Consider the following 14,934-nt stretch of genomic DNA (forward strand, 5'->3'; position numbering starts at 1 on the left):
AAGTAGCAAAAGCCTGAAGAGTTGGTGTTCAGAAAAGAGGAACGTTTAAAAACCTCAAAAAAAACCCCAACTTGAGAGCAGCTATAAAGCAGCAGAGCTAACTTAATTTTTAAAAAAGGGCCACAAGTTTTTAAAAATTTTATTCAAATGCCCCATTAATAGGCAGGCTGAACTGAAGAAGTGTTACTAAAACTGAAAAAAGCTTTCCTTCAGGATTGCTTTAATTTAGAAATGTAACCATTGGAACAGTCAGCCAAATGCTTTCAGTGTAGGTTCCTTTATATACACATTCTTCTATATATGCTTACTGAAGAAATTGATTCCATAGAGGCTGAAATAGGTGCACTTCAGTTCTTTTTCCAAGAAATTGAATTCATTAGAAGCTTATTAGAAAGCTAGTATCAGAGTAGACCTTTTTGCTTATTTTTCTTTCTTTTCTTTCTTTTCTTTCTTTTCCTTCTTTTCTTCTTTCTTTTCTTTCTTTTCTTTCTTTTCTTTCTTTTCTTTCTTTTCTTTCTTTTCTTTCTTTTCTTTCTTTTCTTTCTTTTCTTTCTTTTCTTTCTTTTCTTTCTTTCTTTTCTTTCTTTTCTTTCTTTTCTTTCTTTTCTTTCTTTTCTTTCTTTTCTTTCTTTTCTTTCTTTTCTTTCTTTTCTTTCTTTTCTTTCTTTTCTTTCTTTTCTTTCTTTTCTTTCTTTCTTTTCTTTCTTTCTTTTCTTTCTTTCTTTTCTTTCTTTCTTTTCTTTCTTTTCTTTCTTTTCTTTCTTTTCTTTCTTTTCTTTCTTTTCTTTCTTTTCTTTCTTTTCTTTCTTTTTTTTCTTTTCTTTCTTTTCTTTCTTTTCTTTCTTTTCTTTCTTTTCTTTCTTTTCTTTCTTTTCTTTCTTTTCTTTCTTTTCTTTCTTTTCTTTCTTTTCTTTCTTTTCTTTCTTTTTTTTCTTTTCTTTCTTTTCTTTCTTTTCTTTCTTTTCTTTCTTTTCTTTCTTTTCTTTCTTTCTTTTCTTTCTTTCTTTTCTTTCTTTCTTTTCTTTCTTTCTTTTCTTTCTTTTCTTTCTTTCTTTTCTTTCTTTCTTTTCTTTCTTTCTTTTCTTTCTTTTCTTTCTTTTCTTTCTTTTCTTTCTTTTCTTTCTTTTCTTTCTTTTCTTTCTTTTCTTTCTTTTCTTTCTTTTCTTTCTTTTCTTTCTTTTCTTTCTTTTCTTTCTTTTTTTTCTTTTCTTTCTTTTCTTTCTTTTTTTCTTTCTTTTCTTTCTTTTCTTTCTTTTCTTTCTTTTCTTTCTTTTCTTTCTTTTCTTTCTTTTCTTTCTTTTCTTTCTTTTCTTTCTTTTCTTTCTTTTCTTTCTTTTCTTTCTTTTCTTTCTTTTCTTTCTTTTCCTTTTTGAATTGATAATGGCATTTCCTTCCTTTTTATAGCACTATTTTGAAAGAGCTAAAACCTGTTCAATTTTTATAAAATCTATGCCAATGTAGCAGTAAAGGCATTTGTGATCCTAGATTTCTTATTCTTAGCAAAAAAGTGATTACACTCCCAATATGATTTGTATCCTACAGATATCATTGTGGTGATGTGGCCGCAAGTTGGATGTATTAATCCAATTTCAGACAGTCTAGAAATATATGTATTTTAGAGACATCTTTCTGGGCAGAGGCAAAGGAGTGGAAAGGAAAGCAACTATTTTCTAAACTACAGTAAAGCAACCTTAGGTTCATGGTGGGATAAAATAATGTAATTTTATTTTGTAATAGAATGTTGGAATTTAAAAGTGTGAGCATTAAAAAAATTATATATAACTGTGAATACAATGTCAATTTTCAACATGACTACAGGTAATGGCAGTGAAACAACGCTTGGAACACGATGCCAGTGATCTCACCCAGAAGCTGTGCAGAGCAGAGCAGGCTTTATTAGCAGCCCAAGATAAGGAAACTGATTTGACAAGAATCCTTGAGGTAACCAGTACAGAGGAGTCATTGATAGATTCCCTAGCATAAATTGTCAAACTGTAAACAGTAGTATTGTTACTCACATAGCATGTTTTCCCACAAAGAATCTTTAAACGCTTTTATGGATTATGTTAATAATGTATGTTAGTTGTAACAAAAAATGAGGTCTTCACCTAACATCCTGTAGGTTAATGAAATCCAAACTGGCTGTGTGGGTGGGATTCATTGCTGTGGTGCTGCTGATATGGTTCTAGTTCATGTTGGACTTACTTTTTATCCAAAACAGGATTTTGTTTCAGTAAATTCTTACTTTTAGGCCTGAAATAAAAATATATTAATGTTCATTTGGTTTTAATAGTGAGTTTCAGAATAATTGACTACTGCTTTGATGCACACTGTCAAACTCCGAGATTTTATGCAAGGACTTACTATAGCCTCTTTTTTAAAAACATGCATTTTTCTTAGAAGCACAGTCCAATAAATAGTCACTGCTTTAAAAGCATTCTCCAAAACTAAACTAAATTCAGAGAAATCTTTGGATGTTGCCATATTCATGGAGGCAGAAATCTTCCCACTTTACTGCCTCCTTTCCCTACTGATTTATATTGTTTTTCTTTGGTGGTAATTAGGGCATCTACACTTGATGAAATTGTTTCAGTTGTGTCACTAGAGACATCTAAATGCAAATTTTATCCTTTATTTGGAGAATCAGAAGTAGAAAAAAAAAGAGAGCTCAATCTTTGTGTAGTCTGTGTCACAGCTTGTTTTCTTTGAACACTTTATTTTGTTTGTTGCCTGTTGTCCTGAACAGATAAATTCTATGAACAAACTTCAAGTAAAATACTGGGTTTTGTTCCAATCAGCATAAACATTGGTTCAGCTTTAGTAAATTATGAAGCTTCAGGTACATTCATGCTGGTAGATTATAATGTCTGGGAACACTACCAGGTGTTGGACTATTTGTACTGTTAATTGTTAGAACAGCACTTGCATGGCTTTGGCCCAGATGACTCTCACTCTTTCACACAATTCCCAGGCACAGTTTGGGAGTTCACATGAGCCCGGGAGTACTCCCAGCAAGGGCTTTGGTTAGAGCCACCTGTTTTGGAAGACAAAAAACTTCAGTTGTACTTATATGGGCTGTTCCATGTCACTTGGCCTCAATGCTAGGTAGTGGTCCTTGAAATTTATTTAGTAAATAAATCTAACTGGTGCTTTCCAGTGGTAAGACTATTCAATATAATTTTTCTTCTTCCAGTATATCCCAGAAAGCCTTCATTCAGGTTCTGTACATTCTTAATGTAATCTTTCATAATTTTAGCAAAAAAAACAAACCCCAAAACACTGCAGTTTCCTCTATCTTAAGACTCACACATAAGAAATCATGGCATGTAATGTAAAAAATGACATCAAATTGTTTCAATGTCTTGGACGCTTTGTTGTCAGTAGATTTTGTTTATAGAAAAAGAAAAGAAGAATGAGATTGGCATCTCTTTTTCTTTATTAAAGGGAGATGGTTGCAATCGTATGCTAATGGTCTAACTGTGTCGCAGAGAATACAGTTGAATACATTTTCCTGGTGCAAGCAAACCCTTGACTATTCTTGGAAAAATTGGTCAGCCTGTCTCTAAACTGATTGTAAACATGCCTCAAGAAGAGTTTCTCCAGAATAGTAGTTCTACCTCCTTATAGGCTCTAGAATTTTCTTTGGTTTGGTTTTTGCTTTTTGAAGGGGTAATTGCAGAATGGTTAACCTGAGTTACATACAAGTAGAATCAACATACAAATAGAATCAATAACTGGGTTAAAAGCAAATTGATTCCTTTGCATATAGCTTTGGGAAGTGTAAATTGGTAGCTACTATCAGATAATTAGTCCATTAAATTATGGGTTCCTGGGTTTTGCTGAGTGCTGCTTATTTGGAATCTTTGCACCAAATCAAAGCAATCAGACTTTTCAGGCATTTTAATTCCTTAAACTTGTTTTGTTGAGTTTCTATAGATCACCCTAGATTTCCTAATTAACAGACTCATTTAATTCATGTACTCGTATTGCATCTGCATATTGTGCTTTGAATGCAAATAGTTTGAAGAGTTGCACTTTGAAAAAATACTGTTAAGATTGCTAGAAAACTTTCTTCCTTGAAATTTTTATGAGACTGGTGGGTTTTTTTAAAAACTATGGGTACTGAAGGCAACGAGAAGAAGGGAATGCAAATGTTAGTGACAGTAACAATTTTAATCGTGTTCTGAGAGTGATTTATTTATGTTGTTTCAAAAACAACTTGCTGCCCTGCCAGCAAGCTTTTAATTGTTTTCATCCAGACCTTACCATTTCTTGAGCTTGGCTTTTGTGAATTGCTTCCCATCTGCTAGTAGTAAATGGATGAATAATTGATGGCCTGTTACCAATTGGGCCATGCCAGTACCATGCCATCTGTTGCCCAGCAATGCAGGAGTTTGGAAAAAGAGGATTGGCTTCCTTAAAAAAACTTCTGTCTTCCTAGATGCAATGGAGTTAGATAGTTTTGTTTACGTGGGAGGTTTTTTGGTTTTAAACTTAAGTTTATTTGGAAGAAAATACTCTTAACGACAAAACAACCCTCTGAAAGAGTAAGCACTTCTAAATAAAATTTGAGCAGTGTTGACATGGTGATGATGTTCAGTGGCAAGAGAACTTGTCTGCACCTCAGATGATAAGTGAAATGTGCTCTTTAGGTCCCTAGTTAATTTTGATGCATTGCAGGTATTTGTTTCCTTTGTTGCTTTGGGAAAGTGCCTAATTTCATCAGCTAATTTCATGTTCTGGCCTGTATCAATCTGTTTGGGGTGGGTCATGTGGAGCTGTTTGCTCTGTGCAAACAAGGGACATACTGTATCAACTGAGAGCATCTCTCACATACTGTCAGCTAGTTAAGAATAGTTCAGTTCATTTTCCCAAGCAGTACTTAGAAACCCAGACATAGCTGACAAAAGACTTAATAGGAATGGAATATCTTTCTTTTGATTTAAATGAACTGAATTTATTGATCTTCTTGGCAATTCACATGACCTATGGTTTTACTTGGTTTTGGTTTAGGAAGTGGAGCAGAAGAAAAACCTTCTTGAGGGTGAACTTGAAAAAAAATTGCAAGAAAATCACCAGCTTGAACAAGAACTGAATATGATCAAGCAGTCTCTAAAGGAGAGCAAGAATTTTGCAGAAGAGATGAAAAGTGAGTTACGTATTTAAACATGCAGAACTTGTGTTATATATTTAAAGATGCATGTTGCCTGCAATCCTGTAAATTTAATCGTGAGTTATATTAGCAGGCTTCTACTGTGGGATCAGTGTTTTAACCACCATTAAGCTTTTCCTAAGTGGAAATGAATTTTTGTCTGTGAACATACACAGTTTCTGAAGATACGTGATTTGGAAATTAATCAAAGTGTACTGAACTTTTCAGCAAGCTGAATTTCATAGAATGTACTGAAACCAGAAAAATTCTGTTTTGTAATTCTTGTATGCGTTTCACAGAGTTGGAAAAAAAAAAGGTAGGAAGTGTTACTTAACAGGCAATAGTTGAATGTTAATTGTGCTCTTTGTTTTTAATTGAGCACAGTTTTATAGGAATTGAGTTGGTGGTTTGTAATTCTGCTGGAATGTGACCTATCCTGTTGGAACTAAAAAAAAAAACCCCAAACCAAATAAAAAAAAAAACCAGTGCTACTTGATGTAAAAATTTGATGAAAATGAGCCAAAGAAACAATAAGTAGTTGCACCTGTGAATTATAGACTGACTGTTTGTTTGTAGTGCAGACACTATCAGTCACCACAGTGGAAAAGTTGATAATGTCCAGGAGTATACAGTGTCTGGTAACCTAAGTTTATACAAACAGTCATTTATCTAGTGAGAAAACTTGAGAGTAATGGTTTGTATTTGAATGAGAACTGCAAATAGTAAAACTAAATAGTAAAAATTATTCTGGAAAATTATCAGTAGAATTGCCAGTAGTGACTGGCAAATATTTGATGGTGTTTTCTTTTACAGATAAGAATATTTTTCAGGAAGCGGAGCTGAAGTTACTGGAAGAGAAACTGAAAAAGCAAAAGAGCTCTTTTTCACCTGAGAAGCTGAAAATAGCTTTAGCTGACATGGAAAAGCAACAGGATTCTATCCGAGAACTGCTCAAGGAAAGAGAAAACCTTATTGAAGAACTAAACAGTAAAATAAGTAAGATGGAGGAAGAATCAGAAGCTTTGCATAGGCTTCTTGGAGTCAAGCAGAGAGAATGTGAAGATTTGCAAAAAGAAGCTACTGCTTTTTCTCAATGGAAAAATGAAAACAATAATCTTTTAAATAAACTTCAGTCTGAAAAGGAAAGTATGCTGACTCATATTCATGACTTGGAGAATTCCCTTCAAAGTCAGCAAATCAAAAATCACGAACATAGTGAGAAACTCAGAATAATGGAAATTGAAAGTGATAGAAAAAGCACAGAGATTAGAAAACTTAAAGACATGCTGGAACATAAAAATGCAGAATTAGAAGAGCAAAAAAAAGCTTTTGATGAACTTCGTCAGCAAGCAGAATGCTCTGATAAAAAGTACTGTAAAGAGATTGACAATATGTCCTGTAAAATATTCCAGCTTACCAACCAAGTTGGTGAACTGGAAGAAAAGTTAAAATTAGCAGAAAGTGAAGGACTGCAAAGAGAGCAATGTTATAATGACCTGCTTGGTGAATATGAAAAAGTCTGTTGTTTTCTAAAACCAAAAAACACTTCAGAAACAACAGGAGATGGAGAAGTTAATTTACAAAATGATCAGGATGAAGCTGTTTTAGATATTACACAACTTGCAGCAAATAAGTCCATTGCTGAGGATCACAGAGATGCCAGAGCTCTTACAGAAGCTGAAAAAACTAAGGATCTGGCCATCTTACGAGATCAGATTTCTTCTCTTGAGATTTCCTTGGTGGCTCAAAAGGAACTGAATTCAAATCAACAGCAGCAGTATGAAGACTTACTGCAAATGAAGGGTGAAGCAGAAGAAAGATTAGTTAATGCAGAACAGATGCATGAAAGCTTTGTGGCAGAAACTAGACAGCACATTACTAAATTGCAAGCAGATATTTCAGCACGGCAGAAATTAGTTGAAAGTGCCTTAGGTGTTCTTGAGAAAAAGGACATGCAACTGCAAACTCTGAATGAAAGATTAGAAAACCAACAAGCTGAGTTTCAGGGCTTAGAAATCAATAATAAATTGCTCAAGGATTCAGTCAGACAGCTGAAGATCATGTCTGGAACATGGGATTCAGAGAAGAAGGAAATGTCTTCAATGATGGGCTCATATAGCAAAAAAATCGAGGAACTTACTGAAGAAAATGCAGTCCTTAGGGACTTAAGCAGAATTTTAGAGCAAGAAAAAATAACTTTACTGGAAGCAAATAAAAATATTTCTGAAGGCTTAAAGGAAAAAGAAGAAATAATTTCTGAAATGTCTGGACGACACAAGGAGGAAAGACAACATATTGAATCCAGTACTGAAGAAATTCAAACAGAGCTTAAAATTTTGCAAGCAAAGTATAAATCAATGGAAGAAGAAAAAACAAATGTGATGAGTGCTCTGAGAGAGCAGATGATTGAATTTGAGGAAAACAAAGCAAAATTAGAAAAAGAGAAACAGGAGAATAGAGATATCTTGCATAAACTAATAGCCTCAGAAGAAATTAAAAAAGATTTGGTTCATGAGCTGCAGTCAGAATTTTCCAATATCCAATTTGCACCTTCTTCAAAGCTTGACTGTTTAGGACAGGAAATGTTAAATGTCAGGGTAACACAGAATGCAATGCAAGAGCAACATGGTATTGGATTCCAAGATGAGGAGCAGTTGGAAAAGAAACTAGAAAGTGAACCTCTAATGTGGGACATTAGTTGTGAACAGAGACTCTATTCAGAACAATTGAGGAAGTCCATGGAAGGAAAGGATGCTGAGCTGAATAAATACCAAGTTAAACTTGAGATTCTTCAAATGGATTTTGAGGACAGAGAAATCTCCCTAGAGAGCTACAGGCTAGAAGTGATACAACTGGAGACTGCTTTGAAAGGCGTGGAAGCGGAACTTGAAAAAAGCATGAGAGAGAAAGAGAGACTACAGCAAGAACTACAGTCTATTAAAGAACTGAAAACTTCAGATTCTCCACTTGCAGTATTAGAAGAAAGTGGTCACTCTGAGTATAATTATGATAGTGTTTCCCAGAACTGTAAGAAAAGAGAGCTAGATGAAAGTTATTCATCAGTCTTGCTGGCATCCTCTTTGCAGGTAACAATAAACAATCTGACTGAGCTCGAGAAAATGTGTGAGAGGTTGCAGAGTGAGAAAACTGTATTAGCCTCTCAGTTTAAAGACTCAGAAACCAATGGCATCACAGGTATTGATAAAGTGGCAGAGGAGGAAGAGAATATAAGGAAGGCAGATAAAAATTTAAAAGCTGAGGAAGCTATTTTTCCTGATGAACTTATGGATCAAGGTGATAACAGTGATCTGAGAGAGTATCTTGATAATAAGGAAATGTCCTTCGGGCTTAAAGAATGCAGTATTGGACCCGGTCCTGACTACAGAGATTTAAAATTGTCCAGCAAAGAAGTTAAAATACACTTTGCTGAAGTAAGAGAGAAGCTTCTGTCTTTCCAGAATGAACATATAAAGTTATATGAACAACACTGTGCTATGAGCTCAAAGATATCTGAGTTACAGTCATGTATTGAAAAACTGAAGGCAGAAAATTCTGCATTGTCAACAAGCCTGAGCAATGCTCATAGAGATTCTATGAGAGTGCCACTATCTTCTAGCCAAAGTGATATACTGTCTAAATTAGATGAAAGTAAGTCCACAGTTTCTTCCTCAGACCTTTTTGAAAGTCCCTGTTTTACAGAAGAAAGTGAAGTGGTTGATTCCTGTAACAGTGGTATGTGCAAAGGGACAGAGGAAATTAATCTGCCAGACAGTTCTGCACAAATAATCCCAGAAGGTGCAACAAACGTTTTGGTTGGAAATTTTCATAAAGATCACAAATTGGACTTTGCTAGAGAGCCCGGGAATACAACTCCTAGAAAATCTAATCTTGAGAAGATTGAGGAACTTCAGATGCTGTGTCAGACATATGAGAAGGCCATTAAAGTGCTTGAAGACCAATTTCACATTCAAGAGAATATGAAAAATGAGGAAATACAAGAGCTGAAAGAAGTTATACTCTCTGAAAGAAAAGAAATAGATCATCTCAAACAGCAGAATCTATCTGACAAGGAAGAATGGCAGCAGAAACTGCAAAACGTGACTATGGAGATGGAATGCAAATTGGCACTGGAAAGAAAACAAACTGAGAATCTGTCTTTGGAGCTCGAAGCAGCAAGATTCCAACTACAAGTCCTCGATTTAAGTTCTTGTTCACTACTGTACACAGATGTTGAAAATGTAAGTAATTGCTGTTACACAAGCCAGTCTTATGTAAACACTTTGCTTCACGGAAAGCTAAACTTAATTTTTTATGCATCAGAGAGATCATAAGTAGTAACAAATGATGATAAATGCAACAAATTTAGTCTATTAGTGCTGCATAATACTTTGCACTGCTTGGTTGATTTTTCTTCAGGTCTGTGTTGGTGTGGATCCTCTTGTGTTAGTGGATGCACATGCACTGTATGTATGTCTACTGCGTTTACAAGCTTAGATTTCTGGCTTAACAAAGTGTTTCCATGTCCCTTAGTGGGACGAGCAAACTAGGGCTACTTCCACATCTCTAATTCTTTTCAGTACTGTTAGCATCAGAACAGAAATAGCTGGGAGCAGAACAGTTTATTTTCATTTCAGCCTGAATTCTTTCAGAATATCCAAGGGAACAAGAAATTCAGGAGTCAACTTTTTCTTTTTTCAGTTCTCTCTTCCAGTGCCCAGTCAACATCAGCTCAGACATTAAAGTTTAATACTACTCTCACAGTCAGAACATCTTGAAGGTCTGCATTTTGGCCAACTATGTGAGACTGAGCAACTCTTCCTTGCAGAGAAGAAAATTTTTCACATGTGCAGGTTTTGCTTGTGATTCACATAGAGCATCCACACTGATACATAGACCCTTGAAGAAATAAATATTGTTCCTTATCATATATAGCTGGGCCTTTTTGAAGATGAAGTATTCAGTACAGATCACGTCCTGCTTTCAGACCCAGTTCTTTTTTTTGAGTTCTCAGGATCTCAAGTTACTCATTTTTATTTTTTCAAATGTGAGCGTCAGGTGGCGCCAAATGTAAGCACAGCTCTCACAGACAGTGGTAATTTGGAAAAGGGATTGCTTGAGGGTTTGGACTTGTGTTCCTCGAATATTCTCTGGTGTCTAATAGGAGGTGAGCAGTAAACCTTCCCTCCATTAGTGATACGAATAAATTTTCACTTTGCCACTTTAACAATTATTTTCCCAAAATATGGAGGCACATTGTATCTTTGCACTGTTTTTGAGTAAATCTGGCTGAATTTGGCTACATTTGGTCAAAGATTCAGTGTATATAAATAAGTGTAAATCCTTTCCATAAGAAACCAGATTCTGAAGCAGAGAAGGATTCTATCTATTTTGTGTAATTTAAGAAAACTTTAAAAATTCACCTTGTGTTTTTCTTATATGTATTTTTTTTCTTTCCTTTTTTTTTTAATGGATTGATTCTTAACCCTTGCAGAATGCTGAACAAGAAAGCAATAGTCATCAGTTAGGAGTGCCTATTGAAAATCCAGCACTGAACAGCAGTAAACCTAAACTAACCTCCAGTGAGAAAATGGCTGCAGGAGATACCCCTGTGAGTGAAGATGTAACTGAAACTCCTGAAGCAAGAATAATGGAAGACTATGCTGAAAAGATTTCTGAAGAACATGAGTGTGAAAACATGTCAGGAATGACCAGCTCTTCAAGCCACACATTGTCATTTTTCAATAGTAATATGTTTTTGAGGGCAGAGGATTTTTTTTACAACAAAATAACCAGTGAAATGCTTCAGGAGGACGCAAAACAAACTGCTGAAAATTTGAAGCTTATCAGTGAAACAGAAGAAAGTCATAAACATGTTGATTTGCTCATGGAAGTTGAGCCTAACTCAGAGCTGAACTTTGAGAATGCAGAGTTAACTCCAAAGAGCTCAGCTTCTGCAGAAGTGGAGGAAGCTCCTGTAGCTGGTAAGGAAGAAAACTGTGTTGTAAAGGAAAAACTGGAATCAGTCTCTGTCAATAAGGAGCAATTGCCTCTTGCAGTAGTGTCATTGGAAAAAACACCCGAAAAAGTAAACTCTGAGGTAAAGATATATAAAGTTAGATTGTCTAATGCAGCAGACACGTTGGATAATGCAGAAATCACCAAAAAAATTTGTCATGAACAATTTCTTGCAGCTGAAAATGAACACAGGAGTCCAAAATCTGAGCAACTTAATCTTAAGAACAATACCTTGTTCATAGAGAATTATATTGAAATGCTTCAGGCAAGATGTCAGCAATTAGAAAGGGAAAGAGAAGTTAACATAAAAACTATTTCTAGCTTTCAAGAGCCCCTTGTTTCAGTCACAGCTGAGGGAAATCATATTGGCCAAGAACTGAGTGTTTTGCCTGAAAATAAAAAAGGACTGGATCAGAAGTATCAGAAGCTACAAGAGAAATTAAAAGAGCTAGAGTCAGCTAGGGTGGATTCTACTGAATGTATTAAAAGATTAGAGAGTGAAGTGAGAACACAAACAAATCTGCTTGAGGCTGCAAAATCTGATGTAAATCAATTATCAAAGGAAAAAGATCATCTTCTGCAGAAGTTGCAAAGTTTGGAAAAGGATGCCATGTCTTTCTCCTTAGAAAAAGAAGAACTCCATAATAAAGCAGCACATTTGAACAAGGAGAAAGAGCTGCTTGTAAAAGAGTCAGAAATGATGCAGAGTAAATTAAGTTCATCAGAAATGGAAAATTCAAAGCTTTCTAGATCTTTGGAAGGCTTGTTAATGGAAAAAGGTGAACTTGCTGCTAGCCTTAACTCAGCACAGAAAGAAGTAGATGAAATGAAATGTGGAATTGAGAAGCTGAAAGTAAAGATTGAATCCGATGAGAAGAAAAAACACCACATTGCTGAAAAGCTGAAAGAGAGTGAACGGAAAGCTGACTCTCTTTTGGATAAAATAGAGAGGCTTGAAAGGGAATTGGAGATGTCAGAAAAAAATCTAGAAGATGCAGTTGTACAGTCAGAGACTGCTAAAGCAGAGGCAGAAACATTAACAGTGGAGATGGAAGAGATGGCTGAAAAGCTGGAATGTTTTAACTTACAAATTGATGCCCTCTCCTCACAAAAAGAGGGTTTAGCTAAAGATCTAAAAGAAAAGCAAGAAAGAATCCTTGAACTGGAGTCTTCTAGTTTGACTACAGCAAAACTGCTAGAAGAAAAGGAGGAAGAAAAGATTAAAATCAAGAATGAGTTTGAAAATGTTGTGATATTACTGAAGTCTGAGCTCAAAGATATAAGTGAGAAATTAGAATTTTCTTGCAAGAAGGAAACAGATGCTAGAGTAAAAGAGCAAGTCTTGATTAATCAGGTGGCTCATCTTGAGCAAGAAAAAACATTACTATTACAGGAATGTCAGGAAATAAAAAATGAAAATATCAAACTGGATCAAACAAGGGAACTACTTGTTCAAGAATTGGTGGACTATAAACAAAAGCTCAATGAAAAGGTGGAGGAAAATGGTGCTCTTCAAAAGCAGGTGAAGGATACGGAGAAGCTGTCTTTACAGCTGACACACATGCAACTTGAGCATGAATGCTGGCACCAGGAAAAAAAAAGGCTGCAGAATTTGATGGCTGAATTGAAGCTGAAGGAACAAAATTTTTCTGATAAGGAAGCCTTTACAGATATTCTGGATGTTCTAAAAGTGTCCTATAAGGACCTTGAGAAGGAACTGGAATCTACACTTTGTGAAAAGAGCATTTTATGTAAAAAGGTAATACCGTTTCCATTAGGGTACCGTTCCCTTCTTAGGAGGGAGGATAAAGTGTTCTCTGGGCTTTCCACTTCCACAATAAATTATATCTTAAAATATCTTTAGCCTCATATTTTTACATCCTATTTTTAAAATAATGTTTGCGATGCAATCATGAGTTTGCATTGAATTTACATGCATGATTGTTTTTTTTTGCAGAATAAATGGGAAGATTGCTTAAAGTAGGCACAGAAGTTTAAGTAGTTGATTAATGCAGGATAGTTCCCTCTTTTCTGTAGAAGAAAAAGAGAAAAAACAAATTAGTATTTTTGTGAGTGAGTTTTTATATTAAGAGTAAGTATTGGGGAGCTCAGAAGTGAAATAACATTTGAAACTTGCATGTGAAAACAGCATTAGCCTGTTGTGACTCTTGCCTGGAGCTGAACCACTCATGGGAATAAAATAACCTATCTTAAAACCTGTTGGCTGAATATCAGAAAATTCTGTGGAGGTAATGACTTGCATATTAAAAATAATTCTTGAAAATTCAATTTCAGGTAAACGAGCTGACTGAAAGTCGGACTGAGCTGCAAGTCAAGCTAACTGATACTGAGCGGGAGATTTCCAAATTACAGGAAGAATTTGCCACAGAAAGAGGCAAACTTGCTGAAGAAATACAACTTATTCAAGAACATTCAGAAAAGAACAAAGTTAGTTACTCTAGGTGTAGTATATCTGTGTTCAAGGTCAGATGTTAAAAGCGGGGAGGCTGGTCAAGGCAGCAGTCCTAATGGACAGTATCAGAGGTTCTTGCTTCCATATTTCCAAGAATTTAAGTGTCTTCTGAGACAGAATGATTAGTTAGTAGCTTTTCCCTCTTCCTTCTATCTAAACCATATCTCAGCGTAAAGGCCACAAGTGGATATCTAGAAATCTTTCAGTGCCAAGAAAGTGTCTTTACTCCAGGCATTCAATCACCAGACTGAGGATGTTAGATAAGAAATGTTACATTTCTGGGGCTTGTTTTAAAACTAAATTACTTTCAGTGTTTTGGTAGTGTTAAAGTACTTTCAGGACAAAGCCAGGGAAGAAACAATTTTTGAATCTTTGTTTTTTATTTGTTCATATTTAATTCTTAAAGGTCATTTTGCCATCTAGATGAATGTAGGTCTTATTTGTGAACAGTGTTATGTATTTAGATCAGCTTAAGTGGTCTTTTTACCTACTGACATTATTTTAAAAACTTTGTAACTAGGGGCTTGTTTCTCTTGTGGCATTAAGTTTTTGAGTGGGAAAACAAGTGTCTGCAACTTTCAGAAATCCTGTGTGGAAAATACAGGCCAGCTGTCCCAAAAGTAGTTATAAAAGTGAATCAAAATGAAAATGCCTAGGAAGTGTTGTCATCTTAAATAGAATGAGTAAGGTGACCCTTAAACTCTCAAGTCACTCTCAGAGGGAAAAATATTTGGAAAGCTTTGATTTCGGCAGTGCTGCTTGATTGAAGAGTTCTGACAAACTTGTACTTGGCATACCTCCAGATCATGTTTCTCTTTAGAATATCATCCTTTGCCTCCTATCCAGCCTTTTGGGTTCAGGTGTGCCATTTTTTTAATTACAGTCTGCTTAGTCATGTTATATACTTTTTTTCTTACAAAGTAGTCTTTGGAAATTCAAAGGAATTTCAGATGTAAAGTCAGATCAGTTTAATCGGTCCACTGTCACCATTGAGAAAAATCTAAATACCAAAGAATGTACTATTACTGTTTACAGATTCAGCTGCATCTGACTATAACAGAAAGAAATGAACTTACTAAGAGCTTGGAAGTGGTCCAGAAAGAACTACAGGAAAAAAAAAGTGAAATTAAAAGAGAAATATCAGAATACAAAGAGAGACTACGTCAGGCAGAGAAAGAGCATCAGGATGCTCTGACAGAATCCAACCGAAAGGTAAATCAGGAAAGGGGAAGAATGGTGCTCTGAGTTTTAATTAACTTATATGTATTATGAAATTTTGTTGATCCTATTGCAA

The 14,934-nt window shown here is 35.2% G+C and overlaps 1 protein-coding gene across 3 annotated transcripts in view; it reads left to right on the plus strand.

Moving 5' to 3' along the window:
* CENPF (centromere protein F) overlaps window positions 1–14,934 on the plus strand; it is a 41,149-nt gene that overhangs the window by 17,094 nt on the left and 9,121 nt on the right. For all 3 annotated transcript variants that reach the window (XM_071739629.1, XM_071739630.1, XM_071739631.1), the window contains exons 10-15: window positions 1,819–1,941; window positions 5,014–5,149; window positions 5,966–9,390; window positions 10,644–12,926; window positions 13,463–13,615; window positions 14,676–14,852. In XM_071739629.1, the coding sequence (XP_071595730.1) occupies window positions 1,819–1,941; window positions 5,014–5,149; window positions 5,966–9,390; window positions 10,644–12,926; window positions 13,463–13,615; window positions 14,676–14,852 (6,297 nt within the window). The remainder of the gene's footprint in view (window positions 1–1,818; window positions 1,942–5,013; window positions 5,150–5,965; window positions 9,391–10,643; window positions 12,927–13,462; window positions 13,616–14,675; window positions 14,853–14,934) is intronic.

This window comes from Heliangelus exortis, chromosome 3 (assembly GCF_036169615.1).
Source record: "Heliangelus exortis chromosome 3, bHelExo1.hap1, whole genome shotgun sequence".
NCBI lineage: Eukaryota > Metazoa > Chordata > Aves > Apodiformes > Trochilidae > Heliangelus > Heliangelus exortis.